At 39.4% G+C, this 27118-nt stretch overlaps 1 protein-coding gene across 20 annotated transcripts in view; it reads right to left on the bottom strand.

Moving 5' to 3' along the window:
* The window catches only part of DOCK9 (dedicator of cytokinesis 9), a 285485-nt gene that overhangs the window by 26301 nt on the left and 232066 nt on the right, over positions 1-27118 (bottom strand). For 5 of the 20 annotated variants that reach the window (XM_081290942.1, XM_081290945.1, XM_081290948.1 and 2 more), the window contains exons 38-46: positions 25958-26094; positions 18273-18388; positions 11418-11555; positions 11107-11289; positions 8897-9010; positions 8558-8773; positions 5774-5831; positions 4856-4933; positions 3340-3446 (exon numbers count right to left, since the gene is read on the bottom strand). In XM_081290942.1, coding sequence (XP_081147068.1) covers positions 3340-3446; positions 4856-4933; positions 5774-5831; positions 8558-8773; positions 8897-9010; positions 11107-11289; positions 11418-11555; positions 18273-18388; positions 25958-26094 — 1147 coding nt within the window. Of the gene's footprint in view, positions 1-3339; positions 3447-4855; positions 4934-5773; positions 5832-8557; positions 8774-8896; positions 9011-11106; positions 11290-11417; positions 11556-18272; positions 18389-25366; positions 25411-25698; positions 25851-25957; positions 26095-27118 lie in introns of those variants that run through there. The other 15 variants (XM_081290939.1, XM_081290953.1, XM_081290946.1 and 12 more) reach the window with 9 other exon arrangements.

Here is a 27118-nt window from a genome sequence, read left to right as displayed (position 1 = left end):
TTATTATCCTATATACATGTATGATTACATGATTACACTATCGCAGTGATTCTGCACCACGTACAACCAGAGGAATGAGAAGTTGTGTTCCATTTGTGTACAATGTGTCAAAATGCATCCTATTGTAGAATGAAAAATAAATAAATAAATAAGGGTGGGGGAAAAACTGGATGTTTCTCTTTATCTAACCAAAAGCATATGTATGGGAGGGAGTCCACTCTTGGGATCAGAGTCAGGGAAGGTAGACTTGGTACTAATAAAAACTCATCTGAGGCCTGCTACTAAGACGACTGTGCAGTTTTAGGTATCTCCCCTAAAAGCATTACTTTAGGGGGCTGAGGATGTGGCTCAAGCGGTAGCGTGCTTGCCTGTCATGCGCTGGGTGCTGGGTTCGATCCTCAGCACCACATAAAAATAAAATATAAAGACGTTGTGTCCACCGAAAACTAAAAAATAAATATTAAAAAATTCTCTCTCTCTTAAAACAAACAAAAAAAAAGCAACAACATTTCTTTAGGAGAGCATCAGAGACATTTAATTATACTCACTAATGCAGATTAAAAAGGCAATGATTTTTTTTTTTACATTATGTTAGACACTCATTTTATTAGCTTTTCTCAAAACTTTGTTCTCCTGGCAGAGGACTTTGTCCTTGTTCTTTTTCTGAGCATCCAAGTAGCCAATAATGAACATGTACCTGGTAATCTGTTTTTTCATCTTTTAGAACATATTCTTCTTTCCCCTTCCTGTCAGTTTCAATTTTGATGACTTTATAACCCTGCTATGTCATATCCTAACTATACAGATTGTCATGTACTATGGACCTTGTTAAAGGTTTACCATCTTTATGCTTCAAGGACAGGGTGGCAAATTCATATTCTGAAACAGCTGATAAAGTGGTCCCTGTCACATGTTTAGCTCTTACTCAGAGAGGGTGCCATTCAGAAATCTTCCCAACAGTGTCTGCGCTTGATTTCATAGGCTCATTCATTAGACTCTTATGATTACTTCAACCCATTAGTCAGGTGAGCACATACAGGGCTCACTTTATTGTCTCTCAAGGATAGTTTACAGAAACTGTTTACCTTCAAATTTGTGATTGTTCTTGGCATAATTGCTCTCCTTATCTAATTCAAAATAAAATGCTGAACTTGAGAGGTCTGACTTGGCACTGGGTGCAAGGGTGATTTCTCCAAGGAGACAATACAATCATGCCAATTTCAAAGAAAAATTCAGTCAAAATTTGCCTTGAAGTGAGGTGCTCAACCAAGAACACAAGAGCCTGTTCCTTTGGTGAAAGGTTTCACACTTGAGAGTAAAAAGTAAAATAAGTGAAAAAAATTACCATATGTCTGGGCATTTCAGGATGGAGACAGTGGAATGGTTAATGCCATGCAATAACCAACTTAATCACCTTCCCCAGGATAATCAGAGAACTTTGTATATTGTATCTATCTATTGTAGTTTCTTTAAACTTCATGAAGTAGCCAGGCATGGTGGCACATGCCTATAATCCCAGCTACTTGGGAGGTTGAGGCAGGAGGAGCATAAACTCAAGGCTACTGGGCAACTTAGTGAGACCCTGTCTCAAATTAAAAAAAAAAAAAAAAAAAAAAGGTTGGGATGTAGCTTAGTGGCAGAGTGTCCCTGGGTTCAATCCCTAGTACCACCTATTATTTATGCATTTATTTCAATCCCTAGTACCACTTCATGAAGTATACTCAATATATTATACTTTTTATCCATATATAGTTTTTAATTTTGAGGATTAAGACTAGACAATTTACAACAGTGGTTCTTATACTTTTTGAGTTAAGAGCTCTTTATATATCTCAAATTTACTGAGAACTTCAAAGAATTTTTTGTTTATGTTGATTTTTTCTTTCAAATTTTACAACAGTAGAACCAAAACTGAAAAGGTGTAAAGTGTACAGATGAAAACTATAAACTAGAATATATTAACAAAAATAGCACTGTGAACATAAAATGGTATTTTAAAAAAGAAAAGTAGTATCCTTGTTTTACATTTTTTACAAACCTCTTTGATATTTGACTTTGTAGGAGAAACCTGGAGTCTCAAGCCTTCTACATTCAATTGTCTAATGTATAGCTTGGGTTGATGTAAACAAAGAAAATCCAGCCTCACACTGAGTTGGAAAAGTAAGGGCCTCAAAGACTGAAAGGGTTCCAGGACTACCTTTGATAACCAAGTGACTTTTGGACTAGCTCATGTCATGGGAGAGGTTTGCTCAGGGGCCCTCCTTACTGGCATGAAAATGGTTAAAAGCTGTAGTATTAACTGTGCACTGCCACACTGTGGACCCCATGTCAAGAAAGAACATGAAAAACACAGGCAAGGTAAGTACTCCTTTCTTCGTTGGTTCTTTCTTGCCACGTGAAGAACTGGAAAACTTTATTTTGCCTGGAAAGATGGGCAGGATTAAAAGCTTTCCCCTGAATGTTTCATTCTTCCCTGGGTGGGGAGAGGCAGATATGCCTGGAAAGGAGAATTCAGTGAATGCAAGCAGAAAATCAGCTCTTAGGAAAATTCCTAGCTTTATTTCAGAGCTCTCTGGTTATAGATAAGTGGTTACATGGATATGCTATTCTGTTTTGGCAAGAAGCTTCAGAATTGCTACTTTTATAATGTCAAACCTTCTGGTCTGCATGGGGTTGGGAGAGGGTGGTCCTGTTTCCTATTAGTCCCCGGAACCTGGGCTATAGCACCCAAGTAGAGACAGGAACTGGGCCCTACTTGGTGTCTCATGGTTTTGAGTGTCTGGGCCTGAAGAAAATGTCTACAGGTATAGACAATAATTGAAATAGTAATAAACTTCATGTGACACAGGAAATGTCAGAAAGACTGAGAAACTTTGTGGCCAACACACTGCGCCTCTGGGAGCAGTGCTCCAGCGCTCAGCCCCACTTCACTATGAACCAGACCTCAAGCCTCCAGAGAGGAGGAGGCATTTCACGGAAGGGACAACAGAGCAGTGGTCGCTGTTCAGCTGCCTGGGAGAATCACCTCAGTTAGGGCTTGGTGTGCAGGCAGCAGCTGTGGGAAGAGAACTGGGGGTGATGCACTGGCAGGGGATTAGCAGGCTCCAGGTACCCAAATATAGTCACCCATCACTCAACTAATGGGGAGTGTCCTGAGAAGTGCATGGCTAGGGCTCTCACCACCGTGAACATCGAAGACAGTGCTAAGATGGCTATGATGTCACTAGGTATAATAAGCTTACAGGACCATCGCTGCACATGGAGTCTGTCTGCTGACTGAGGTCATTGTTGGGTGGTGCACGATTGTACTGGCTCCCCCACCGGAGCTGCAGCACTCACCTCATTGAAATGGACATCCTGCATTCCGACGTCTTCCATCATGGAGGCCTCCTCGTCGATGTTGGGGGTGATGACCCTGAAGGCAGTGCATCCCTGCCTAAACATGCCTGGGGTTGAGAAAGCAAAGAAAGAGTGACAGCAGTTAACCTGGATGTGGCTAGACTCCAGCATTCTTCCTGCCCTGTTTCTGTTACTCTGGAAGCTTTCATGTGTCAGACCAGCACTCGCATGGGAGGCTGGGACCGCTGGGTGCTTTTCTTCTCCCTTTCCTCACATTTACCCCTTACCTCCCGTACTTCATTTCTCATCCTGTTTATTCCCTCCACCCACTGTTTTAAAAAATGCATTCGACCTTCAAATAAACTATAAATAAACTGAGAAATAGTTACTGAGTCAAATTAATGGTGGAAAAATATCAAGCAAATGAAAATTTGATTTGGTAAGATGACCCCTGCTCAGATATTGAGAAAAGTTAAGAAGCTGAAACCAAAGCCAATGAAAGAAACAGATGACTTCCAGGGTAGCTTTTCTTCAAGTAGTCAATCATCTTGCCCCTCTGGCTAGGAATAATCCATAACTCATAACTCAGATTACAACTGCCCCTTCCTCTCCCTGGGGCTGTCTATAACATGCAGATGGAACAGCTGCAGCTATGCACCAAGGGCTGCCTTAGCAGGCTCCCCACCAGCTGCCTGCGAAGAGGAGGGGCCTTCTCCAGGAAATGGACAGCAGGAATACTTCTGGGGCCTCAGCATCTGCTCCCCTAAGGGGAGAAGGTTAAGGTTGAGGGGGGAATCAAGGTCTCAGATAAGGATAAACTCTGAGCAAGAACAGCCCATCTGTGGTCCTTCCTCATCTTAAGACTCGCTGGGAAACATTTTAGTCAGCGGGACAATATGGACTGTGCAAAACACTCATGGGAAGAAGGACTTGAAATGTTCTGATAGGCTGTTTTCAGGTGCCTATTCACAATAAAACAAAAGTCAAAACTTTAACTGACCATCTCCTCTGTTTTGGGAAAAAGGAACACAGAGTATTTTGGAATCAAACCTTGAAAATGTAGAACCTAAAACCAGAGATTTTTCTGCTACATATTAGTCCAGGTTTCTATCTACCCCCAGGTTATCTAGCATCTCTATCATGGTCCTAGGGTAGCCTTGCTTTGATTTGGTTATATGGAAAAAGCCCCCAGTGAAAAGATTAATCTAGGAGTTTGAGGTTACATTAATATACACAAAATAAAGTAAAAGTTAACCACCCATGTTTAGACTGCAGGATACATGGAAAGTATGTATGTAACTCTACTCCACAGAAACAACAAAAATGATCGCCAAAGTGCTTTCCTTTCATTGCCCATAAGAATAGACTGCCAGCAACCTGGAGAGCCCAGGAAAAGGGAAGGAAGGAGAGCAAAGACTGTCCATGCAGAGTTGAAACAGAAAATCCCCACACCACTGGATGGCACATGAACAGAGCAGCTGGGGCCCCTGGGGAGCGGGGCAACCCTTAGGCTCACCTCCCCGGCTCCTCCTCTGGCAGGTGCTATGGCTGTAGGGGAAGAGAGGTGGCTCCCGCTGGAGTGCTAGTTCCGCTTCTAAACATGAGGAAATGTATCACCTGATCAAAGGCCTCAGCAGGAAACACTAAGTGAACATGGAACCTTCTTTAATTTCCTTCTCATTCAGGTTCTCATGTGTGACAAACCCAGACTCCCTTAAATCCCATTCCACATCGCCGGCCTTATCAGAAACAGACATTCCATAGCCTTGGCATCTGTGCCTTTTCAATGCTTCTCACTTTGTCAGTATACTCATTAGCCCAGATCTTGCATTGCTGTTCTCCAGTGTTACATGAGCAGACCACCAGCTTTTCTAAGAACCTCATTATCTCCAAAACAAATGCCACCCTGGGGCTGTGCTGATTTGGAAATGCTGTTTAACCATTTATTCTGGAAAAACCCATGGCCTGCTCATTTGGGAACAAATGCCTGATGCATAAATGAAGTCTCACTTGCCCCACTTCTTCCCCTGGGAAGCCTGGCTGCCTTCAACACAATAAAGCCAACTGGGCTGCATTCCAGAAAATCTGTCTGATAATCCATTACAACTGCCTTTTGATTGATACATAGCTCCAGTGAGAACTATCTTCACTCAGGATGGTCTCTCAGGGACAGCTAGATGCAAAGCTCATTAACTTTTTGCAGAATGGAGACACTAGTAAGAGGTCATATGATAACATGCCATCTAATTTTCTTAACACTGCCATTCCTGCTGTGCCCACCAAGTCAAGCAAATGTCCTGTCAGGGAATAAAATAGTGAGCATGCTTTCTATACACACAAACTTGCCACCTCCAGATCTGCCTGAACTGCTCTCACTGGTCTCTGCTACTTTGTACTGTTTTATTCTTTTAACAATTCAGGAATCATTCCTTACCCTTCCGTGTGAGATATTCTGCCACCAATGCTGTTACATGGACGTAGCACATTGCTGCCTGTAATAAAGACATATTTCAGAATCACTGTTTATAACAGGATGTCTAATGAACCTATGTACTTATACTAGGCACTAAACAGGGTTTCTTTCTTTTACTCAGGGCACTCAATCACCGAGCCACATCCCCAGCCCTATTATGTATTTTATTTAGAGACAGGGTCTCACTGAGTTGCTTAATGCCTCACTTTTGCTGAGGCTGGCTTTAAACTCGCTATCTTCTTGCCTCAGTCTCCTATGTGCCACTGCTCCTGGACCAAACAGGGTTTCTAATAGCCAAACTTTTACCATGAAAAAGAGATAGCACTCACATTAATTAAAGTTTTGAAATTAATTGGGAATTGAGACAAACAGCAGTAAATTTACTAAGCTTTATTTTTATTTAGAATTATTACATTTTACTACAAAAGATAAAAATGGCATTTTCCCCCGACACTTAAGGTTTCTGCATCTTTTCTTTTAAAGCAAAAAGAGGACTGTTAAAAAAAAAAAGCATGCTTCTAATGGCATTCTGAATGTAGTAAGTTCAGTGTAGCTCAGTAGCACAGGACATACTCAGCATGTCTAGGTTCAATCCTCAGCATCAAGAAAGAAAAATCTAATTCAACACAATAATTACTGTAAAAGAGGGGGAAAATTCTTTCACCGAATTGCCATGTTGTTATAAAAATCAAAGATTTTTAATGGGACTGGTTTTGTGGTTCAGGGGTAGAGTGCTTGCCTAGCAAGTGTGAGACATTGGGGTTGATCCTCAGCACCACATAAAAATAAATAAATAAAATAAAGGAATTGTGTCCATCTATAACTAACTATTTGTTAAAAATCAAAGATAGCTGTTGAGAGTGAAGCCACAGACAGGTTCTAATGCATGGGGCCCTGTTCTTGTCAATCACTATGTGGTGCCCTAGTCCGGGATCTCAATCTATGATGGCCAACCCAGCCCTGCACAGACTCTATGTGAGCATGTGTGCAAATATCCATCATCAGTATCACAGGCACTCTTATCTGTACCTATTATGTGTGGAGGAAAGTCTGTTATACAGTTAAGAGTCATGACTCTGTCTAATCATGAGATACACCTGACATGGTGTATCCCTTCCTACACTGCACAGCAAGAGAGTGCACACAACAGGTGTGCAAATATGTGATGACTTACAGAGCAAGTACACAACAGTAGACATGGTAGGAGCCACAAGAAATCCTGTGTATTAGCTGCATTAGTCCCTTATTACAGAGTGCTGTGGGTTGGATAGTTTCTTCCCCAAATTCATGACCTTCCTGGAGCCTCAGAAAAGTGTTGTCTTTTTTTAAAAAATATAATTATTGCAAATGTAACTAATTAAAATGAGGTCACACTTTTACTTGGGTGGGCCCTAAATTCAATGACTGTGTCTGTCATTAAAAGAAATACAAGAAAACAGATGTGTGAGGGAGGATGCCACCTGACAGTAGAGGCAGAGTGAATGGCTGTGGGTCCAAGAGCATCAAGGAATCCAGCAACACAAGAGCCAGGAGAAAGGCAAGGAACAAATTCTCCCCTGGCATGCTCAGAGAGCGGTTCCCCAACTTCTTGCCTCTAGAACTTTGAGTGTGAACTTCGTTAGTTTTTAGTGACCCATTTGTAGTACTTTGTTATGGCAGCAGGAGAAAAGTAATGCACAGAGGAACAACTCCAGCTCAGAGAATTCTTTTAAGAAGAGACTTGGGCCATACAAACCATTTAAAAAGTCTACAATTCTGAAGATGGAATAAAAATTACTACTAATACCAATTTCCTTATATTATGGCTAACAGGTTAGGTCAATTTTATGGTCATATAGAACTGTCATGTTATATGTACATTTAGGACAATGGACTCCTTGAATAAATACACAAAAATAGGTATATAAATTTTTCAGTCTTAGAATCTAATTGAAATAGTTACAGAAATGTCAAGGTTAAAGCAAGTTATTTTGTAATACTGCTGACATGCCCAATGTCACAGGCACAGACTTGGGAATGCAGAACTTGTGTAGAGTCTTGTTTTTCTTAATTTCCCATTATATAAATGATGTTGTTGAGGAATAGAGGGGTTTAAAAACTGGCTCAATGTCACTGAATTAGGCAACATCTTTTCTTAGATTAAAAGTCTGTTTCTCTCAGTAATGCTGTCTAAATGCTGAAATACGTCAACTCTGCACAGCAGGAACCCTTAAACATCTACTGCATCCAAAAGAGGAGAGTAATGCCCCATCATCACCTCACAACAAGAAAAGTTAGTTTTATCGTCAAATAGCTGAAACTTACAACTATGGAGGAGTTCTGATGCAGAGAAATTGGTTGTATTCTTTAATTAGCAAGCAGCTATATGAATATGTATAATTCTAAGAGCTTTCAACATTCTTTTGTGATAGAAATAGCCCTTACAAATCTAGGGGTTTTTAAAATACTTTTTTTTTTAGTTGTATATGGACATAATATCTTTGTTTTTAATTTAATTTAATTTTTTTTTTAAATTTAGTACTGAGGATCAAACTCAGTGCCTCACACATGGTAAGTAAGTGCTCTACCACTGAGCTACAATCCTGGCCCAACAATCTGTTTTAAATTATCAATGTGCTCAGGTAAATATTAAGTCATCTTACTCTAATAAAGTATATATTTAAAGTATTACAGTTTTAATTGGATTCTTTGAATGAACAGGGCACAACTAGAAAACCACGTCAAGAGGCTTGCAGGGCTACTTACCTCAGAGAGGTCCCCATTTTTGACGTGGATCCTAGCCATGCTGTCAAGCCACGTCTTCCTGAGCTCAGGGGTGCTGGCGTAGGACTTGGCTAGGCTGTACTGGAGGTCCACCAGCATCTCTGGATCATTTTCATGCTCCTTCATCTGGGCTGTGGCCATCAGGACAGTGCGGATCCTCTTGGTCAAGTCTTTCACGTCAGAGGAGAAGCTGGTGTGCTGAAACAAGGTGGGCCAAGGAAGGGCACATAGCTTTCATCCACTTTCTGCCTATTGGCATGTATGTCAGACAAGGAGGCAATGTTCTGGGGCTGAAAGGTAAAAACTGGCCGGGCCACTCACCTTGATGAGCCGGTCACTGTTGGCACAGTTGTTGATGATGGACAAGGACTGCTGGAACCTGGTTCCGCCGATGCCAACCACATCTGCAATCAGCTGGCTGACAGAAATGATCACCTTAAGGACATGGAAACATGAGCAAATCAATTTTCCTTCAGACGATTGTCCAGGATAGGTTTTTATGTTCAGTTACGATGAACATGAGGCCAGGGCAAGAGGTAGGTGTCACTCCAGTGAGGGAAATGAAGCGAGTCTTTTTTCCCCACTGGATAAACTTAAGAATTTCATTTGCAAAACAAAATGCTAATCAGAGGAGCACAGAAGAATGAGAAACAACCCCCCATCACTTGGATAGTTGCTTACCTATAAACTTTCTGGCAAAAAGGGAGAACTTAGGATAATTCTTCTTAAAATTGGGAGCCATCTCATAACAAAGACATGAAAAGCTAATTTCGGCTTTACTATAAATTACTGCAAATTCTGAACTTGCTTGGAATGCCTGCCCGTGCCTTGAACTCACCCATGCCTGGGCTCTCTCTGACCAGATAGCAGCCTTCTCTGAAACTTTAGTGACACCTCATAAATCTTGGACTTCCCTGGCCAGATAACGACCCTCTCTGAGGCTCTAATGACCTTCATAAATTTTGATGTCGGGACCAGCAAAAATGTAAACTAGCCTTTGTGTTATGCTCATCAGAGTTTTGTTATCTGTAACCCCCCCGCTCCCTGGCTTTGTGTAACTTTCTGGGCTATAAAGCTGGGCTGCAAGAAAGCTGCAGCGCTGTCTTGTTCCCACGATTTTTGGTGGGAGAGGCAGCCTGGCCAGTCGAAATAATAAGCTTGCTTTAATTTGATTTTAATTGGAGTCAGTGGTCTTTTCTTTGCGTCCTGGTCTAATACTTGTAATTTACCTCCCTGGGCTTTGGTTTGAGTTTATATGTATTCAAGAGGTGACCTGTCCCTTGCAATGTTTTTATTAGAACAGGTACACATTAACGGTGAAATGGTAGACCTGCCTTTTTGTGGTTTATGAACAGTGCTCCCATGCCTCAGTTGCTTGAGCTCAAGCATATTTTCTCCTTTTTCTTCACCATACCAGGTATAACTAATCACTAAGTATTGTCAACTCAATCCATTCTTCCTTCCAATTTTACCTTCCCTCCTCCAGAATACCATCCTCTCCCTCCTAGATTTAACAATGGTTTCCCTAGCTGAGATCTAAATCCTCATGATTTGTTCTGAATGCTAGGGTCCAGAATATTCCTCCAAATATGCAAAGATTTGGATATGTAACAATGTATCCTTCTCAACCCATATTCTAAGCTCCATACAGAGGAACTTCTCCAGTTCCCCAGATAGGTGAGAAATTCCTATGGTACACCCATGGCTGGAACATGCTCCCTGTTCTTCAACTACCACTCCTATATATCCTTTACATCCTCTGGGAAGCTTCACCCTAGTTCTCAGGATCCCCAGACAGATGCTCCTCCAGTGCACTCAAGCTTCTTCATAGCAGCATTGGCCACACTGCACTGTAAGGTCTCAGTTTGCCTAGGACCTCCACCCAACTGAAGGCTCCCTGAAGGCCAGGAGAGGGTTCTGTTTTGTTTGTAATTATATCTATAAATTCTAGCATGCAGTATGTATACAAAAAAGGAATAACTGAGAAATGGAGAAGGGACTCCTGCTCTGCTTATAGAAAAAGTATATAAAAATACTTAAGACTGATCTCAGTATCTTGCCTGGTTTTCAGAGAAATGTGTGCTTAATACTGGAGAGATAGCAGATGTTTTAGTAGATGGAAGACGGAAAAGAACCACTCTGGGTTTTTGTATCTTACTTAAGATGTTTACTACTAAGGTTCCTCAAATAGGTGTGTCTGTGTGTGTGTATTGGTGCTAGGGACTGAACCCAGGGCCTTCTGCCAGCTGGGCAAGTGCTCTACTACTGAGCTCTTCCCCAGCCCCTCACATAGATTCTAATCTTGATTCAGTGGAATTTCAGTAGTCCAATATTGATCCATATTTAAATATCAAGTCACCAACAAAAACACATCCTGGGCCAGGACCTTACTGCACAGTATGAAATAAACAATCCAGTACATGTTACTTCCCAGTTTTCCACTTTGGGGCCAGATGAAGTAAATAGTTCAATATGATACTCAAAGTTTTCTTGCTAAAATAGAATCAACTGGGTAATTAAACCACACGCACTTGCAAGTGTGTCCGGACAAAGGACTTCTTTCCAGTGTAGTCGAAGTTGTTTCTCATTAAGAAGTAGAGCAGCTGGGAGGCCTCGGTCCGGATGGAGCTGAGTTTGGAGTTACAGCACTTGAGGATCTCATAGCACAGAGCAGCACACATATCTGCCCTCCCCTCGTAGAACGTTGAGGGAAACTAGACGGAACACAAGGAGCAGGCAGAGCACAGCACGGTTAGTCCTTGGAGAATGGTCCCTTCAACTCCTGGTCAAAGGAGGAAAGAAAACTTTGACCCTCAATTATGAGTATTTAGATTTATCTTACCTTATAAATTAATGACCTTAAGGCAGTGAAGACATTTTTTAAAGCTGTTTCAGACTGATGTTTTTGAAGAAAACACAGGTAGACGTCAAAAACTTTTTTCATGAGAGGATTATGTCCATGATCTGCCAAGAGCTGGTTCTTAAAACACACATTGACAGGGGTGTCAGTGAGACATACCAGCACCTCCAAGAGGTTTCATATAATTTTCAGGTTCAAAGACCTATTGTCCAAGAATCAAGACAACTTACTTATAATTTAAATTATCTCTATTATGGGTCTCCTAGGAAAGCATAGAATGCTCTTATGGGACAAATAACTCTATTAATAAATTTATGCTTTGAGGATAAACTTCCCAGCAAACTGTAATAAACTGTTGCTTAGTATTAATTTGGCTTCTATTTATTTATTTATTTTTATTGTACACTGGCAACTGAGACAAAGGCAATGTTTGTGATGTCTTAATTCCAACAGAGGAGTGTTACTACAGGTGCTAGCTAATGAGTGGGGTAAAGAATGCTAAAGTAAGAAATATGAAGAAGGTCTTCTAAAAGTGAGGCCCCCATCCAGCCAGGCTTCCCAGGCATTCTGTTGGGAAGAATCAGAGAGTTTGGTAGGTGGAAAATGTACAGGCTTGGGGTCAGGTTCCACTTATCATGGGCATGGATTGCTCAGGTACACTGAATCCCAGCATTCTCATCTGTAAAACACTGACTCTAAGATTGACCTTGCCTAGCTACTGTGAAAAGTAAATGTCAAAGGTGGAAAATATCTGACACATCCTTGCTCTAATTTAGTAAGAGGTAGCTGGGAGGATTTCAACACTTCACAGATTTTATCAAACAAAAAAAGAGGACCACAATTAATCGTTGCCAATCATTCTTTAAAATTTCCTCCCCTCAGTCAAAAATTCACACTAATTCAATACTCTGGACAACTGGTTAGTTAAATCTTCTATTGGCTGCTGAATACATACAGCAGCAAGGTATAGCTCAGCAAGAAGCGAGCATGGAGTTTCAAATAAGACAAACCTGTATGTGTCTGGGTGCAATACATGTATACATTCTGCACACATAAGTAAACATGGTAGTAAAGAAAAAAATTCAAGAGACTGCTATCTCAAACCAACTACCATTTGGCAAAATGAACAGAAATAACTTTTATCTAAATAATTTTACTGCATAGCAAATTATGGATGGAGTCTTACTTTCAAATCAACATCAACCTCATTTATTGTTGGAGGGAAATTTTGACTCAAAAAATCTGACTCAAGGAAAACAATAGTTTTTTTTAAGGTAGGTCCAGTAGGTACAGATATATCACAATTGGTAAGATACTTGGCATTCACAGTGATCTTCATATCATAAAATTCTGAGGCATCATACTGAATTCTATCATGTGAAAGAGGAGCAATTTGCGTGCACATGAGAGCATGCACACGCGCACACACACACATACATATACACACACAAATTATTCCAGTCCTTGGGGTATGCTTACATGTTGTGTCATCTATAAACACTATTTTCCCTGGGAGCCCTAGTTTGGAAATATTGCTTTTCCCATTGAGATTAGTTTCCTAACTATGGATGTATTAAAGTTTGGGTGAATCTGGAAGTAAGTTTTCATTTTTCTCAGTAATCTTTGTTTGTAGCTTGGCAAAAAAAAAGAAAAAAAAGAAAGAAAGAGAAAGAGAAAAAGAAAAAGAAAAAAGAAAAAGAAAGAAAGAAAGAAAGAAAGAGGCCAAGACCCAGAGTCCTGCTTTCTGAATTGGTTCTTGTCACCAAGTTCTTACTACTTCAATTAAATTTCTCCCCCATCCACTCTCTGGTCAAGGTCTTTGCTTTCCATTTTCAGGATTTAATCCTTTTGGTTTCAAGAATGGTAAGAATGAAATTAGGGGGTTGGGGTTGTGGCTCAGCGGCCAAGCGCTCGCCTAGCACATTCGAGGCCCTGGGTTCAATCCTCAGCACCACATAAAAATAAATGAATAAAAAAAGATATTGTGTCAAACTAAAAAGTAAATATTTAAAAAAAGAACGAAATTAAAATTAATCTACATTAAGATGCAGATAATCCCTCATATAAGGTAAAGAATCTTCATCCTCCCCAGTTTACCAGCTACCTTCCTTTATTTTCCAATCATCATCTTACCTCTTTTTCTCTCTATTGCTGTGCCCTTCATTAGAAAGTAATATACACTAAATGCAAACAAATCTTTGAACATTTGGAAAGGTCCACAGGGGGAAATGGAAAAACAAATGTCCCCATTAACTTCCCAATTCAGAAATTATCACAGACACCAATGTAGCGTATCACATTTTGACTCTTAATGAGGATGGAAAATTTCCATTTAGGATATTAAATGAGACAACAGGACAATATAATGCCAAGACTTATTTCTAGCAATAAGGTAGAGACGAATTCTCCAGGAATTGTCTGGTGGGTTCAGGTCTGACTTTTGTAACATAGTCCCTTATGGTGTTTGACCCAGGAAATGGCATTTTCAGGGAATAAATGCTCAATATCAGTAATTCTCAAGATCCAGGAACACAGAGAAAACCAAACTTAAGTCTTGGTTACCAAAATGAGATATGTGGAACAAAGTTAATTTAGACAAGTCCTTCCTAGGCATAGGGCATTACTGTTATTTAAACATTGATTTTTAAAATAACTTGTAAGAAATTCAGTTTGGAGAAGAGCTGTTTCAGTTGCAGAGGTCCCACAGTCACTGTGAAAACCTAAGCCTAGTCCATCTTTGTAGGTCAAGTTCAAGTTGTCTCAACCAGACTACTAACAACCCAGCAAGACTCCAAATATTTACATGGGCCTTGCTCTTAGTTTCTATTGCTCCTTATGCTTATGTATTAGCTCTCACTATGCAGTTCAAACTAAGAAAAGGTGCTAAATGGGATAACTAAAAATACATTTTTTATATTAAATCTGTGAAAACACTAACAATATTGTAAAATACTTAAAGATCTACATTAGTTTGGGATGATGTTAATAATAGACATTCTAAGACAGTCACAGAAGAACCATCTTTCTACATGTGACTACCTCAGTTTACAAAATGCACCCTTTTAGGATTAAATAAGATAACCTATGTGTAAGTGTCCCGTACTATACCTGGCACCTGGTAAGTACTTGGTACTTTTCTCTGTATGAGAGATCATTCAAACACTTTGATAGTCACTCTTCTCAACACCCCCCCCCCCCCCACACACACACCTGGGTTGGTTGAGAATAAGGTCTTTGGACAGGCCAGCTGTGTAGTGGTCTTGGGTAAACTTCCTAACCTGTCTTAGCCTTAATTTCTTCACTATAAAATGAGGGATAATGACATCTACTAGGGAGGGCTATTGTGAAGATGATGTCTGAGGTGCAGGAGGCATTCAACAATTAGCAGGAAGCTAATATAATAATAACAACCAGAACTCAGAACTTAAATCTTTTAAAGCATTTAATCTTATTAAAAAATTGATTTCTGGGTTGTCTTTGGCAGTTCATTAGATGTGGTCAATTAAGAGAGACAGTTTAACAGGGCTTAATCTGTAGAAGATGATTTTCTTGCACATACTTATGTCAGCCAATTCAATGTTAAAATATGTTAAGGTTCTCCTCAAAAAACCAACTATATGACCCAACTATACCATTTCTTGGTATTTGTCCTGAAGAATTAAATTTATCTTACTAACATGCATACCCATGTTTACAGCAACACAATTCACAATAACCAAACTATGGACTCAGTCTAGGTGTCCACCAATGAATAAATGGATAAATAAAATGTGATATGTATTCACAATGGAGTTTTATTCAACCATAAAGAAAAATGAAATAATGTCATTTGCAGGAAAATGGGTGGAACTTGAGACCAATATGTTAAACAAAATAAGTTGAACTCAGAAGGTTAAGGGTTGTATGTTTTCGCTCATGTGCAAAAGTTAGAGAGGAAAAAGGAAAACAAAAGTGGGGTGTATCTCCTAAAAATCAAAGGGAGATCAGTAGAGGAAAAGGATCAAGGAGTGGGAGGCAGGAAGCGGGGGGAGGGCTGGGGAGTGATACTGGCTAAATTATATTGTTTTACTGTGTGCTGCATATAGATAAATCCCATCATTATGTACAACTATGATGCAACAAAAAAATGTGAGAAGAAAATCTGTTAAGGTTTGGATATGAGATATCCCTCAAAAGCTCCTGTGTAATGCAACAGGTGAAATGATTAGATTATAAAAGCTATAACATAAGCAGGGAATTAATCCATTTGATGGACTAATAATTTGAAAGGACTACTGGCTGGATAGTAACCGTGGGCAGAAGGAGTGTAGCTGGGGGATGTGGATCACTGGGGGTGTGCTCTTGGGATTGTATCTTGTCCCCTGGGCTCTTCCTTTTCTGTCTGCTTCTAGTTGTCATGAACTGAGCAGGTTCCCTCTGCTAGGACTTCCTCTGTGATGCTCTGACTTACCTCAGGCCCAGAGCAAAGAAGTCTGTGACCATGTACCGAACCACTTAAATCATGAGCCAAACTAAACTTTCCTTTCTCTAAGTTGTTTTTGTGAGGTGTTTTGGTCACAGTAATGAAAACCTAACTAATACATGCTCTTTCTGAGATGCTGTGACATGTGCCTCAGCTGAGCAAATATGTGCCAAGGAAGATCCCAGTGGTGGCTGCATGTGGGCTTCACATTCCTGTGAGTTTGAGCCATGTGAGCTCAAAAGCCAATGCCAGACTGCACCAGACCCTTGCTCATCTTCCCACTCTTGATGGGCATGCTGAGCTTCAGAGAGCACACATTTTTGCACATAGGCACATAAATGCTGGCAGAGATCCCCTCAGTTTTATATCTTAACCTTTCTGGGGCCTCTTAGGAATCAGGTCCATCACCATAGGGCAGGGAGGAGTGAAGCCACATGAGACTAGAGCTTACTGCCCAGCTAGAGCAAACACTTGCACTCCTGCTATGTTCTGGCCCCAGGATGGATGTTTTTGTAAACTTCACATTTGAACCTCAACCTTACAAAGTAGGTATAACTGCCATATTTCAGCTAATGAAATCAGGACTGAGATATCAAGTAGACCTAGCTCAAGGCTGAAAAACTGGCGAGTGGCTGGGACTTAAGAACCCATGGTGTCTTTGTATCCATGCTCAAGTCAGCTGGACCTGGTATGTAGCAGTAATGTGAAAGGCTCTTTTAAGGGTCATCTCAAAACTCACAACAGCTCTGTGAGGTAGATGCTATTTTTCAATCTTACACATGAGGAATTTTAGGTCCAGAGACATCAAGTATTTTTCTCAAAGACTGTTCAGTCAGGTAACAAATGTCATGACCAGCTTTCATCAGAAACTGTCAGATGCCATTTTTTTCTTGGGAATCAGAACCTACCTGGTAACCAGACATTTGGAAATCTGGGAACCCTGGCAAATACCTTCCTAAATATTAAGCAGGCAACAGAAAAGAAGCTGGATAAGAATTACAGGCAGTCCATGAAGAAACTGTCACCACTTTCATGGGTGTCATGCACAATGCACTTGTGCTGCATGTGCCCTTCCTGCCTGTGTGCCCGCTCCACCCCAGCCCTGACCTCCAAGGCTTCCTGCTTGTTGCAAGGTGGGCCAGGCAGAGGGTGCAATGACACACATGTGCATGGCTGAACATTCACATGTAGACCCTCCACTGTCTATATGACTAAGGCTTTTAAATTAAAACTATCCAAAAGAAAATAGAAGTTTCAAAACCTCTTCAATGGTTCTATTATGGTGGTAGTCCTTAAGCTGAGGGGTTTGGGTCTCATGCTCAGAGTTTCTGATACTGTAGGTCTGGGCTGGGGCCTGAGAATTTATATTTCCAACAATTTCTCAGGAGCTCAAGTTGCTGCCATCCTGGAGACCACATTTTGAGAGTTACTATAGCAGAGACTCCATGTAAGAAGACACTGATCCCCCATATTCTCAATTCCACAGTGCTCTGTGTTTGCTCATTTCTCAACTGGGTTCCCAGTAATGACATTTCATAGGGGAAAGGAGTGAGAATAAAGAATAAGGGTATATAATAATGAAGTGACATGTCAAAAAAAAAAAGTAGTTTTACTTTTCTTAGTACAGAAATGTGCTTTATAAGTAGAAAAGATAAGTAAAGCATGATAAAGAACAACTTTGGTTATATTTCCCAAATACCCTTGTAATGAAATATACTGTTTTGGTATTCATAGGATATTAACACTAACTCAATTTCCTCTTCCTATGCTGGAAATGAAGTAATCAATTAGCAAGAATGGGGAGTGTTAGGTTCCTAAATATAAGAGAGTGGGTGAAAAGTCTATCTCCAACTACTTGAATATTATTTGCTAAAACTGAAAAACAAGAAAAAAAAAAAGATTTTCTATTCCTGGAATACTTTTAGCATTTAATTTAGAAATTAATAAAATATTTTAAAAAGATGAGTTTATACTTATTGTTCCTCTCTATAAACATCTGATTTTAATTGCTATAACACTTGGATATATTGTGAAGACATTCATGATAGTAATGCCTACTGGGTTCTGTATTTATCATCTGAGGGGCTAGGAGAGCCCAGTTTCCTCGGGTAAATACTTGTTTCTGGCCAAGAATGAACTGCTTCACCCTCTCCAAGCACTTGGCACATGTGGACGAGTTAAGCTTTATTCCATTTCAGGTATTTCAAGCCATCCACCATGGAACACTTTCATTAAAGGTACTTAAGGATTAAATGGCTGCCTTATAGCAGCAAAAGCTGAAGAATACAAAGCTGTAAGTTTGCACTGGTTGAGTTTAGGAAGCTGAATGGATTAAACAGGTAAAACTCTAACCTGGAATGCTGTTTAATACTAACCTTAAATGCCAGTGTAAAGAGAGAGAGTGTGTCCAGAGCTGTAAGGCAAACCTCAGTTGCAATGTTGGCTTCCAGCAGCGACTGATGGAGAACATCTGCATCCGAGTGGCCATAGCCTGCATGAATTACAACACAGGATTACTGCCCAGTGGTTAGACAGCAAGGCTGGCAGGAGGGCAGAGTCAGTCAACTTTTGATTATTTACAGAAGGTTCCCTGAAGGTGTTATTAATACCCCTTTCGGGAGTATTAACAATGTTTCTATTTAATTATAAGTCTTTTTTGATTCTGGAAGGGCAACAACATTCATTGTCTGCTTGCTATGTGCCAGCCACGAGTCAAGGAACTTTACACATATTATCCCATCTAATCCTTCAATAGCTATATAAAGTAAGTATATTATTAAATTCTTTTTGCAGGTAAGGAAATAGAGGCACAGAAAGGCTAAAGAACTTGTCTAAAGTCAAGCAGGTAGTAAAGAGTGGAGGGAGGATTTGCACCAGGACAGATGATGGTCATTTTGACTAAGTTGTCAGAATGGTGAAATTATTGATAGAGAGTGAGGTTTCCTGAGCTTCCTGTATAGACAGCAGCAGCAGCACAGAAAATGAATATGAATATGAATATGAGCCTGGGATCAGGCTGCTGGTCAGAACCCATCTCCACCATTTACTAGCTGTGTAACCTTTTGGCAAGTTATTTGACCTCTTTATACTTCAGTTTTCTCATCTGTAGATTGGGATAATAAGCGCATCTACCTCAACAGGTTGTGGTAAGGATTAAACTTGTTAATATTTGTGCAGCTCTTAAAATAGTGCCTGGTACATAGTGAGGGCTATAAAAAAAGTACTAAATCAATAACATCAAGGTCTGTATTAGCTAGATAATGATAATGCATGATAATCAAGAGTTGACTGTACAGAGAACTGTTTTCTACTTGCTTTAATAAAAAGCATAAAAGCCAATGTCTGAAAGAAATGTTTAAGAAAAGGAAAGAACTTGAAGAATTTATCATGTGAATTTAGCTTAATCATATATAAACACAAACTAGTGGCTGCAAAATCAATTTAGTACTGATATAAATGCAGTTGACATACAATTTGAGATATTAAATTATGAAATGGTATGCATTAGCAGAAATATATGTAGGGATACAAAGATGTTACAGTATTGACCTAGATTATAAAGAAAGATGGCAGTATAATAAAACACAATGTAATGTCTTCCTCCAAGGAGTGAAAATAAATCCACACTTATTAATTGGCAATTTTCTTAAGACTCCAGAGAGGAGGACATTTTGTATATACAGATCAGGAAATGAATACAGAAAACCTAGGCAATGTCCTTGAGACCAGTAATGGGGATAAAACAACTCACACTCTGAATTCCTTATTAAGGTCACCATATCATAGTACATATTATCAGGAGGAAAAAAAATAGCATGATGTAATTTTAACTTAAACAAATGTTAGAATTATAGAATTATTTTTAAAAGCCTAAAAAAAAGTTTCTTTTAAAGCCACAGATGTGCTTTGTATCATATAATAAGAGCCTTTGACAGCCAGTGTTTTTCCTGGTGGGGATATGTAACACACTTGGCACCTTGCCAGTTCTGTTTCTTTTTCTTTTTGCTTTATGGGCATGAAATCTTTGGGCAAGAAAGGATAAAAAGATATTGGGGTGTGAATATTAACTGTACAGCCTTTATATAAACCAAGGCATTAGTTCATTCAGGGAAGTTTTTTTTTTTTTTTTTTGGTAAGATACAGAGACAATGAAAACAAACAGATTGATGATTATTCTTAAAGTGATAATTAACCATAGTAAGAGGGACCAAAACCAAAACCAAAACCAAAAACACAACACCTGTTATTAGACCAACCAAAATTTCACAGAGATAAAAGGGACCCTTTATAGAGGGCTGCCATTTATCCCAAATGAGTTTTAGTTTGGGTTTAATTTTAACAAGGAACTTGCTTTAACAAGGAACTTGCTTTGATGACTGTTAAAATTTCTTTTTTTTCTCTGCATAGAACTGTCTTTTTCTTTTTCTAGAATCTATTGGTTAGGTTTATCCAGGTGACCATTATAAATGAGATAGTACACTAAGGAGTTTTCCTGCCTTTGTCTAAAAGCCTAGGAACAATTAAAAAATTAGAATTTGACAATGTGCAGGCTTTTTTTTTTTTTTTTTTTTTTTTTTGTAGTATAGGAATTGAACCCAGAAGGGCACTCTAAAACCGAGCTATATCCCTGGCTCTTTTTATTTTGTTTTAGAGACAGAGTCTCAGAAGCTGTCCAGGCTAGCTTCAAACTTGCAATCCTCCTGCCTCAGCCTCCCTCATCTGACCAGTGACAATGTGCTGTTTTAAAAACATATGTAACCAATGTGCCATGCTAATTAAATCTACAATCATGTATATACATAGGGAAATGTAATGACAAATTTCTCTAAGCTATCACAATACCCATAAGCCAAAATACCATTTATCTAATCTCTTTTAGAAAAAGAGATTCATATAGAAATCTATTGGTCTTATATGACTCTGAGTCATACAGAAATCTAAAATAACTAGTCCCTTTAGCCACAACATGTCATAACTTGATTTCCTTAAACTGTTCCATCTCAAAAATCAGCAGGATTCCTGAGCTAGCACTATTTATAAAACTCTGTAAAAATAAATGGCAGCATGGACTGCCTCAATCACTGAGACTGAAAACAGCATGCCCCAAGGTCCAGGTTAAAGTTACACACGAAGGAAGACATTCAACAGTCACCGTGTTAAAGATCAACACAGTAAAATGAAATGAATTAGGAAATCCAGGAAAGTGGTCTTAAGAGACAGAAATTTCTTAAATCAGGGGTGAGCAACTTTTTGAAAGCGGATTCTTGCCAGGGGAAGTAAGGAGTGTGGCGTGAAAGATACTGATTTCCACTAGGGGGCAGTGGTGCCTTGGAGCGCTGTACACAGTCCCACCACCCTGGCTGGTCAGGGCAGAAGGGCAGAACTTCTCTACAGATAAGACATCTTGGGTAACAGTGCCACAGCTCCTTCTGAGTCTTTAGAATTCACTGCTTAAATTCACACAGTATTTATTCTGTTGTCAATGACAAAAGACTTATTCTAAAATCTTTTACCCCCTTTTGTCATCTGCTATGCTTAGATTTAATTAACATTGTTCAACTTTATACATTCATCTTACCCAAATAGATCTACTTACTAATGGTGACTACATATGGAAACTTTTCCTTATTCCTCACCCTGACATCAGAGGTGATGTGGTGACCTGGGCAGAGGCCCATTCCATAGTCAAAGGCCTATTCTGATAGTGAGAGGACGTTTGGGATAGCAGACTAAGGTCAGATCCAGAGTCTTACAGAATGTGCTTTCTTCCCGATAGCTGCCTTTCCTTTAAGAAATTTTGGACCAAAATACAAATCCAGAAAAAGTAAGAAGTTTTATGAGAAAACAAAATTAATGAATGATGAGAAATCTTGCTAAAAGAATTCCCCAAATGTGGAAGATCTACTGTCTTTGATATATTAATTCATGGCATATGGCTTTACTGAATGTAAACATTTTTGCCAAATATCAAACTGATCAACTTCAACAAATCCATTATTCACCTCTCTCCCACTTTTATTGGTAAGGTTTTCTTCAGCAATTGATAGGAAAGGAGTAGAATGTAGAATAAGGAATGATACTCCAAGGCAAAAATTATGTGACTTGCTTTCTGCTCGATTCACACACAAGAAAACAAATATGCTCAGAATGATCTGCAGACAGTCTGCAATCTAGGAGTCTGTAGTTGAGAAGTAGGTGTCATGCCATCAGCTTTCTCTTCGCTATAGAACACTGTACCTAAAGCTCAGCTGTTGTCTAAAATGGTGCCTAGCATGAATATGGACAGAAAACTGTAAGAACAGTTGGTTTAGACATATGATACTTTTAAATTTAAAGTGCTCTTTAAGGACACTAAGATGACTGACTTTAAACAAGCACTGTATCAGACTTTCTCAATTCTAAGACCCCTATCAACTATGAAAAACACCAATTAATGATAGACAAACTTATTAGATGTAAAATGAAGATACAGCTCAATTTCAGAAATGCTACAAAATGTGCAAAAATATGTCTCAGAATCAAGGAAATATGGCTTTACAAACAAACATTTAATTTGCTATCTCACATATATAAGTAAAAAGCATCTGAGTACATTTAACCAAATTTTAAAGATGTATTATATACACTTAAAAACTTTGGAAAGATTAATTTTAATTCAGAGATGCACACATTCTCTGTATTTTTCATATTAATCCACACCTAAATTCATTTTTTATACAGTAAATGAATTTAATTATCACCTATATTCATTTTCTTACTTGTGCTTCACAGATATCAAAGAACTTTAGAGCTAAATAAGGCCTCAAAAGCCATGTCCTCTCATTCCTCACACAATACTTAAATGACCAGGACAATGTCCCCATAGGGTCTCATTCCCTGTTTTCACACCCCAGCTTCAAGTGTTCACTCCAGCTTTATAGCTTTACAGGTAGCTCAGCACACACCACTCACCGACAGTTTAGTTATAAAATGCTTTCTCATCCTGACCTTAAATCAAATTCTCTGTAATTCAACCCAGTGATTTTAAATGCCTCTTGTACTGGGTTACATGAAACACAAGTTTTCTTTACATGTCCCTACCTCTTGGCTGGCTTTCCCTCCTATCCTACCAGCAGGAAAAATGAATTATCATGCAAGTGAATTTTGTGGGTTTTTTTTTTTTCTGGTAAAATATATCACTTACTTACAAACACCTAGTTTTTTCACCTAGTTTTCCCTTTCTTTGGGCGGTTACATATTTACAGGTAGCTATCACTCTCAATTTTTTCTTTGATACAAATTTCTTTTCTATTGCCAAACAATGAGTGCAAGTTACACTAAAATAGGTCAATAGTTAATTGGTTAATAGCTCATATACCCGGGCAAAGACCCAAACATTCTTTAAGAATGGTTTTCCAAATAATTAAGACTATTTGGCCATTGTGGGGGTTTTGCCATTTTCATGATTTCCTACCCATATTGAAAAATAAATTTAAGTTCCTGTGAGAATTACATGTGCAGCACATATGGTGTCTTCCCTGGTCCTACTCTCAATAGGTGTTGGGGATGGCAAGGGATGCTGCAAATGGCCAAACCTACAGATGACTAAGTTTTTCACAGGCCTCTGCTGCTCCCTGCTGGTCTAACTAAAGTCTAACAAACAATGATGTACAGGGGTTCTTACTATTTTTAGTCTTTTTAGACTCTGAGATACCCCTGGCAGGTCTCTCACATAATGGATCTGTAATGGATCTGTGTCATATGGTTGGCCCAACAGAAGGTATTGTATTTATTGGTAATAGGATTTTTAAAAAGATATCTCTACAAATTCCCCATAGGATACTTAGGTGAAGATGTAAATGAACGAGTATGAACATCTCCATATACATGTTCACACCCATACACGTGTATACATACATAGAGTATACACTCCCTTTTCTGTGGCTGTGGCTGAATTGATCATTCAGAGCTCAAAGAGCTACTGGAGGGAAAGGCTGAGGTCACTCAAGCACATACTCAGAATTAGAGATGGAAGGGAAGACTGAGTCCTAGGAGTAGATGAAATGCCTAAGGGGGCATCAGACCAACTCAGGGTGAGGAGGAACTGTGAAAACTCAGACAAAGGCTAAGAGTCAGTGATACACTGTTTCCTGCCAAAGCAGAAGAAAATGTGATTGATGACAGGGTGCCACTGAAAACTGATGAAAGTGAAAACGTGAGACAGAGAGAAGGGAGCAGGGGAGACGAGGTTCTCTATGGGTGGCAGGAAGAGAGAATGGAAGTCCACCATGTTAACAACATGGCTCTTGGCAGCAGCACAATACCAGCTGTCTCTCTCCTCCAATTCAAGCTACCACCACAAAATCCATTTGCAGCAAAAGGAGCTTCTGCATACTGAAGTAGATTAAGACCATTTCTTCGTGGGTTGATCATTAATTAAATTTTTGCTTGTTTTTTGTGTTTCATAAATGATTATCACTGGAAGTGGATCCTTGATCTGCTTTTGATTAAAAAAAAAAGGCTTTAAAATTAAAGCACTAATTTCAACTGACAGTGAATTAGTCTCTGTGTTATGTAAATTATCTGGGCAGAGGGAGTCTAGCAGGTCTAATATATCACCAGGGACTGAAATGCTATTGCCAAATAGGAAATGAAAGTTACAAATAAAAAACTTCAGGTTTTGTTTGTTTCATCTCCTTGTCCAAAGTTTTAAAAAATCAAATATTGTAGCCTTAATTCTGTCAATAAATGTGCATTCTACAGCTAAGTGTAGAACTTAGAACTAGCATTTTAAGGCTCTCAATTCACTGTGTGGTAGATTGACACAATATTGATTTAAATGAAGCCTAGAATTTTACACAGAGAGACTATACCTATTACATTTAATTTTGTTGGGATGGAAGTGTGAGAAGTTACTGGATTTCCATTCCTCACTTGTTTTACTTTGAACTATTATCAATACTAGACAATGAGAATATTGTCTTTACTCTTAGCACGTATTAGAGAGAGGTATGAAAATCACAGTGAATGGACATTTGTGATTAGAAATGATGAAAAGATATTAACAATCATGTATTAAAGACAGTACTTGGAATGAGAACAAACAATACAAATACAAATAGTCCAGGTAAAACAGCAGATAGGTAGGTCATGCTTGGAGAAGAGATGGAACAATTCAGAGAACACAACACTAACAGAAATGGAACTTATAGTAGATGGTCATATTAATTTTTCATGTGCTGGATGGTTTGTTTTCTGCTTTGAGAAACCCTTAAGCAGATGAAACAGGAAATTTCTAGAAACAGCACATGATGCCACGACCCTTCTGTTGACTGATAAAAGTAAATTTAAAATAAGCTCCCATGTTTTGGCAGAATCTCTATTGCAAAGTTAGAAAAGCCCCAAAGTTAGGAAGGCAAGATGAATAAAAAGATCTTGGTTTGCAAGTGAAGCGGCCTCATAAGCAGACTTCAACCTGATTAAATCTTACCATTGTCTACAGAAATTCCAAGCACACTTGATATCTTTCTCACACTGAAAACACAGAAAAAGTCACTTTGTTATTGGATGCTTTTCCACACCCTCGCAAATCGATTCACGGACTTTATGTTTTCATAGCAGTGTAAGGATTAATAAACATTCAGAGCCAGAATGTCAGAATGTGGACGCTTGATCAATTATATGCACGAGATCAGGAGGGCAAAGGAGTCTGTTCCAGATGCTCTTGGGAGGTGCAGGGGAAAATCAATGATAAGCTGGCTACAGGCAACGAATCCAAGCATTATGTTTAAAGTACTGGGAATATTAGGCTATTGGGCCTACCAAATTTTGCTTTGGGGATGGGGCAAAGGGTCTAGCTTTTAGGACTGGTGCTGTAGTTGATCATGTGCCACATTTTGTCACTCCCCAGGGCTCAGGATTCTCCTCCAATGAATGGAACTGTGCCAAGAGCTCTTCATCCTATTTGCTTCGAGCTGGAATAAAAATCAAGTCGGTGATGTGGTACGGTGTGGCTGGGGATCTCCCCTCTGAGATGGCAGAGAGATAGCTGGCTGTTACGATGGTATGTCATGGGACTTACTGTGGTTAAAAGTGACAGAGTTATCCAGGCTGCCCAGCTGCTGCAATCTGGCATGCATCATTCCTGTTCTGTTACGGGAAACAGGCAATGTCTGAGATTTTCGATCATGAACTATGGGTCCCAACCCCTCCTGGTTCCTGCAACATGAGTGAAATGGGATAGAAGCAAAAGTTAGATGTGTTACACTGCAGCGAGAGGGGAGCATTAGTGAAGCCAGGACATGGCACAGAGGGGACGAGCCATGCACTGACAGTGCAGTTGAACAGCCACAGACACACAGGCAGCAGCTCTTACAGTGTTCACAGCAAAGCACCTGATGACAAAGAAGCAAAAATCAAGCCAAAGCAGAGAACTTCTCATTTTTAGGAAGTACTACAGAGACACAACTTTCAAAACGTGAGCAGCACTCCAATGTGGTCCTAAAGGTCCGTGTTCTGACAACTGTCAAAACACTGTGAACCTTTTGGGATAAGATGTTATGAAAGAGCAAAAAAACCTTGTTTCTAATTTAAAAAATGAACTGGAAGAAACAGAGAACATACATGCAATGGGAGGGTTATATGAGACTAAAAGTTTTAACACCTTTATTCTTACCCAAGCAGGAAGAAGAGCCACACACTTTGTTAAACTTGTCAGCAGTCAAGTAGAGAAAACAGAAAAGTGATCTGGGTTAGCAGTCAAATAGCTGACTTCCTACTGTGTACCATCACCAGAGCAGATGGAAATGGGACCTGTCCCCCGTCCCAGAGCCAACCGTGCCCCTCACTATGTTACTGTGTGTAGGAGAACAGGGACATGCATGGACTATCATCGACGGCATGCTGCTGGGTGATTTCCAAGTGACAGAAAAAGGCACAATGTTCATACAACTGGACCATCGAGGATGGCAAACACTGACAATGTTCACATTATGGTTCAGGATCTTTATTGCATGCAGCAGAAACCATGGCAATTTTATATAAAGCAGGACATATCTTTCCACAGTGCATGGAACAAAGTAACAACACCTCCACTTCTATCTTCCTCTGATCAGCTAATGTTAAGGCAGTCCATATCATATGCAAATATGTACAGGGGCTTATGAAATCAGATTTTCTTTAAAAAAGTTAAATTTATGTCCACTGGGAAAAAGTAGCCTCTTTGCAAAACCCAATTCTAAAA

This window comes from Spermophilus citellus (assembly GCF_964194105.1).
Source record: "Spermophilus citellus genome assembly, chromosome: 1".
NCBI classification, from domain to species: domain Eukaryota; kingdom Metazoa; phylum Chordata; class Mammalia; order Rodentia; family Sciuridae; genus Spermophilus; species Spermophilus citellus.
Note: the sequence above shows the minus strand (reverse complement) of the source record. Positions and strands in the feature narration are given on the sequence as shown.